This window comes from Mastomys coucha, unplaced genomic scaffold (assembly GCF_008632895.1).
Source record: "Mastomys coucha isolate ucsf_1 unplaced genomic scaffold, UCSF_Mcou_1 pScaffold15, whole genome shotgun sequence".
Lineage (NCBI taxonomy): Eukaryota > Metazoa > Chordata > Mammalia > Rodentia > Muridae > Mastomys > Mastomys coucha.
The window spans coordinates 160,202,814-160,208,283 of NW_022196897.1; the positions used below are offsets into that span (position 1 = coordinate 160,202,814).

General features: G+C 51.1%; 1 protein-coding gene across 1 annotated transcript in view; it reads right to left on the reverse strand.

Annotated features, from left to right (window-relative positions):
• Positions 1-5,079, reverse strand: part of Apcdd1l (APC down-regulated 1 like) — a 10,458-nt gene extending 5,379 nt beyond the window's left edge. The window contains 5 exon segments of the mRNA XM_031373287.1: positions 12-119; positions 3,130-3,179; positions 3,181-3,281; positions 3,561-3,656; positions 4,983-5,079. Coding sequence (XP_031229147.1) covers positions 12-119; positions 3,130-3,179; positions 3,181-3,281; positions 3,561-3,656; positions 4,983-5,079 — 452 coding nt within the window.
• Positions 5,080-5,470: the final 391 nt, after the last annotated feature.

The window sequence follows — 5,470 nt, forward strand, 5'->3', positions numbered from 1 at the left end:
AGTGGGTAGGCTCCTGGCAGGAGGGGTCCCTGTGGTAGAACTGGTAGGCTCAGAAGAGATGGTTGGAGAAGAAGGTGTAGGAGCGGATGAGGAATTCTGGCCCTGGGTGGACCTCACGTCTGCCAGGGAGGAGATGTGTGTTGAACAGAGAAATGAAAATCTGCCTTGGTGTTCCCCTCCTCCTGAGCCGAGCTTCTGCATCCCCATCCTCTTTCACTCAAGCCTGGGCCCAATAGCCTCACTTTCCCCAGTGGAGATGAAGTGAGAGGACTTCTCCATCTTGTGATCTTCATAAGAGCTCTCCAGTTCTCTTTCTGGCCAACCCTCATGGTCCTAACTGGCACTTTTGCCACTGTTTACCACTCAATGTACTTAGTCTCTTCCCCATTGAGTGCCAGGCCCTCAGGTCTGTCCTGGCTTTCCTACTGAGAGAAGAACATAGACATTGAGAAGAGGGACACCTCTCAAGTATCTTCCTCTGACGCACTGCCCCCTTTCTCTAGTGCATCCTCCAATAGCAAGCTGTTCCCAGGGTGCGACAACACATACTGTAGGGGTTGCAGGCTGCTGGAGGACCTGGACCAGTCACCTGTTGCTGTTGGTGAAAGTGACTGTACCAAAACAAGACCAGAAAGGCAGCTCAGTGGGTAAAGTATTTGCCACAGGAGCATAATGCCCCCTGAGTCTCATTTTCATCGTCCACACAGTGAAAAGCAATTGTGGTGAGTGCCTGTAATCCTAGCTCTGGGGTAGAGACTGGAGGATCTCTCTATGGCTTGATGGAGAGTCCTAGATCCCAGTGAGAGACTGAGGGTCAAAAAACTAAGGTGGAGAATGACTGACAGCCTAAGTCCGTGCACGTGCGCGCACGCGCGCGCACACACACACACACACATGCACACAGAGAGAGAGAGAGAGACAGAGAGACAGAGAAATAGAGATTGATAGAGACAACCTACTTCTGCACATACACAGAGAGAAAGAGAGAAAGAGACAGAGAGACAAAGACAGAGAGAGACAGAGAGACAGAGACCGAGAGAGAAGTGGTCAGCTGACCTGGACTCCTAGCTCTTGTCTGCTAAGTATAAACAGTCCTGGGCTATACAGAAGGGAAGAACTAACTGACTCCCGGCCCCACAGTTGTAGCAAATGATAGAAAACATTCCCCAGGCCTCATCGTACAAACTGATTCCCGGCCCCACAGTTGTAGCCAACGATAGAAAACATTCCCCAGGCCTCATTGTTGTGGGTGGCGGGGCACGCCCCCTCATTCCCTGGTGCCCACCTGGATTGCCATCTTAATATGGATTTCATACTTAAGTTGTTATCATCCAAGCAGAAAATGGCTCCCATTTTTCTTCAGGCCCTCTGCTAACATGATGGAGAAAGCTTCCACAGAGACCTAATGAGTCTTAAGCCCCAGCTCCCCTTTCTCCCAGAGAGAGCAGACGCTGAGGCTGAGATGGGCTGTGAATCTAGAGAGAGCCCAATTATGTGGTTTTGTTTCACTGGGTCTCTTCACAGTTACTTCTTATTTATGACTAGTGGCTGTCCTCTGCATCCACAGCGACATTAGGCATCCTTTAAAAATAATTATATTACACTATAAATGTATGCTGTTTACCATATGCCAATTATACCCCAATAAGGCTGTAAAAACGCATGAATATGTTTAAGTAAATAAAAGTAAGTTGGTCTGAAGAAAAATAGTAAGTGGCTAATAGACCAGGCAGTCTCTACAGTGAGGAAAGTCACCCTGTACACTTAAGAACCTCAGATGGGGCCTGTAGCGTGAAATGACCTTCGTCGGGCATCCAGACTGTCATCTCGCAGTCCGAGCCCTACTGACCCCTTTCTACATTTACTTGGAGAGTCCAGTGGGACTTTCTAGGAAGAAAGTTCTAGACGTTTCTTAGAACTGCTCTGGAATGTTGCTGCAGGCTGGGACAGACAGCACAGCGTTCCCTCTCTGTGCACTCAGTGACCCTGCTAGGAGCTGCCTAGGTCCCAGGTGGGCTCAATGAGGTAGGGCTGCAGCCCAGAGCCTGGGAAAAGGGCTGGGAGCAATTTGGAGAGCCTGCGCCCTACCTCCTCCCGGCCCCCAAAGCACTCGCAGATGTTTGGCAGGCAGACAGATTTCTTCATGAGCTCAGGAGGCACGTGGGGGACAAGGAGTTCAGTCCTTGACCTCAGAATGGAGTGGGCTGAGGAGGAGACCCAGGGGGTGGGGGTGGGGGCAAGAATAATCGAGGGAAGCCACACTCCCCCTCAGCTCCCAGCCTGGAAGGGATGCTCGCCACAGATGAGGGTCAAAGCTGCCTCCACAGGGAGGTGGGTGGGTGGCTGCAGTGTGAGGAGAACTGGGTGGAAACCTTGGGGTCTCTCTGCCCAGTTACTTTCTGCCAGGGTTCTTTGAACCAGTTGTGCTTTCTGCCTGAACCATCTTCCTGTGGCTCTCAGAATGGGGACTTCTCTCAACCAGATGTCACCATCTCCAGGAACCCTCCAGGACATTTGTTACCATACCCTGGGTTTCCACTTTGTAGCTTAGTTCAGTGCCATGCTAAATCTACATTGCACACATCCCCATTTGCCTCTTTAGCACACACTACCATGTGCCCAGTGTACCCAGCTCAACAGAGACAAGCTTGAGTGTGTGTGTGTGTGTATGTGTGTAAAACAGGTTGTGTGTGTATGTATGTGTGTAAAACAGGTTTTGTGTGTGTGTGGTGTGTAAAACAGGTTTTGTGTGTGTGTGGTGTGTAAAACAGGTTGTGTGTGTATGTATAAAACAGGTTGTGTGTGTGTATGTGTGTGTGCATGTGTATGTATAAAACAGGTTTTGTGTGTGTGTGTGTGTGTGTATAAAACAGGTTGTGTGTGTGTGTGTGTGTGTGTGTGTGTGTGTGTATCATTCAGTTTACCCTTGTTGGCTGGACGCAATGCTTGATAGTTCCCTGTTCCTGATGACAGTGCCAGAGGGCACAAAGCAAGCACCCAGGTTGGAAGGCAGCCTCTGGGGACCCAGAAACATTGTCTCGGCTTCACAGACGTCAATGCTAAGGCTCAGAGGAAGATATCTCCCATTCAGCCCAGCAGCGCATGGTTGAGAGCTTAAGGGGGTCTTACCCGGTTGAGATCCAGGGCCCAGTGAGGTGTGGGAGCAGGACCCTACTGATGGACATAAATGATGGGCATACCGTTAGGCACTGGCTGCTGACACCGGGGCTCCCCGCGTAGATGGCCGCCTCCTGAAGTCCCAGCTGTTTCTGTGGTGCTAGCTGTGAAGGATAAAGAACCTGGTGGGAGATCCACCATGTGGGCTGCCTGGCCCATCTGCTCACCCTGTGTCAGGGGTCAAGCGGGCTGCACAGCCCACCTTAGGCCCCAGAAATCCAGATGCCTGTTGACTGCATACAGCAGGCTTGCCATTGTCCCTTTCTCTGTTGTGGGACACAGACCACCAGGGTCTAACTCAGTGCTCACTGAGTGCATGATGGGAGACAAGATCTTGAATGGGAAAGCAGCCACACAGATTGTATCCCACCAGGCCCTCTTACCTAAGCCTGACCAGGAGCCAGCACCACATCGAGGGAGGAGGGAGGTGTCTGAGGATGAGCTAAGCAGCAGAGGTTCTCTGGTGACCCCAGGATAGGCTGGCAAAGGTGTGGGGCAGCTCCCCACAGCTCCTAGCTGCTGCTCAGAATTGAGCTCAAGACCTCAGCGAAGGAACTGTAATCCCCTCAGAGTTGTCATCTCCGACTTAGAAGGACAACTGACACAGCCCAGATGGCAGGATGCTAGTGTGAACAGTGTCCAAGTTTTACAGCAGTGACTGTCCTCATACTGGCCTCTGACCCCGGTTGCTAGCCACTGCATCAGGCTTGCCAACCCAGCCCTTCCCACTGAGCCTGGGGCCCAAGTGGATTGGGAGGGGCTCAGAGAACCTTGGCCAGCCAGGGCCCCCAGGGAAGGCTGTAGATGGGGTAGAGAAACTCTCCCACGGCATATTCCCATCCCTTCCCCACTGTAGGTTCCCAGGTTCCTAGCTGGGCTTGAGGGGAGGCCGGGGGAACCCCATCTTACCCCTCAGAGCTCTATCTGCTATACACGTGGACTCCAAATTCTCTGCCCAGCGATCTCTCAGGGAAGCTTATGTTCCTGGGATCTGGAGTCACATGGAGAATCTCTGGGGACCCTGTCACTACCTGAGAAATCTGAGTGGTGGAGCTGGTGATGATGGTAATGGTGTCATGGATCAAGTAAGGATTCAGGTGGCCTTATGGTATCTCCTCCTATCTTTGTAGCCATCCTAGGAGTTGGGTGTGGCTTGACGGCTCAGCTCCATGGGTTTGTGACACTCGCCAAGAAAAGTCAGAACTGGAGCCTAGGTGGTCAGATTCAAGCCTGACAGGGTGACTGCTCTTCATTTGGGTCACCAGTGAGAACACTGGAGACCCAGAGTGCAGGACACTTGTGCAGAGTAGAGATCTGAGTGTGGCCGTTGGTCCTACCCATTAATGGATTTGTTGCTTGTGGTCAGACAAGTAGGAGAGGCCAAGCCAAACATCGAGCCAAGCCAAGGCGTCTAATGTGGGCACACTGTCCCCTGGGGAAGCAAGGCTGACCGAAGTCTTGCATGATAGAAGATGGGGTTTTCAGAATTAACCTGGCACAGTATCAATATGACCTGAACTAGATCACTACGGTCGGTGCATGGGCATCCCCAGTGAGCCCACGAGTCCCAAACCGAGACAGATTTGTCTAGGCTGTCAGCCAGAGCACATTGTGGCGCCTCTGAGCCACAGTCATGGTCGGAAGCTGCTGGATTCTCTGGATTCAATTCTGCAGGTTAATTTGAACATCACCGGTGTCAAGGAAACCTGTCGCAAAGTGTTGACTTGGCGAGCAGATGGGAGCAGAGAAGAATCCAGAGGGGTCAGCCTCATTTGTCTGCTTGGGAAATGAAGCTCACATCTCACGGTGAACTAGCACGCGGGTTCTGAAAATGAGAGAGTTGTTGTCTCCACGAATCTCTGGTCCTTGAAGAGATGCTGTCTCTGTTGGGTAGGAAGCCATCACACCCTCTCCGAAGGCACTGAGAAGACATGTCACGCTCTGTCACAAAGCTTCAGATTCTATTTCCCCCAAGTGTGTTTTCGTGTATGTTATTCTTCTGCTAGAAGTTAGGATTTAATTACGTTAGGAGGCTATAATATATAGTCAGGCCCCTTTGTCTTCAGAACATGAATACACACACAAAGCTGAAGACAACAGGGGCTTTTGTGAAGAAAGCTCCAGAGGCCAGCCATGCTGGTTTCCCATAACCTCAATGTAAAGGTTATTAAAAGAAAAAAAAAAAATCAACCACCAACCCAACTACTAGTTAGAAATAGTCTCACGACGTTGCCCCTTCACAGCTTTGGGGCAGACCTCGATTTTCTTTTCTTTCTCCACCCCGCTTCTTTTC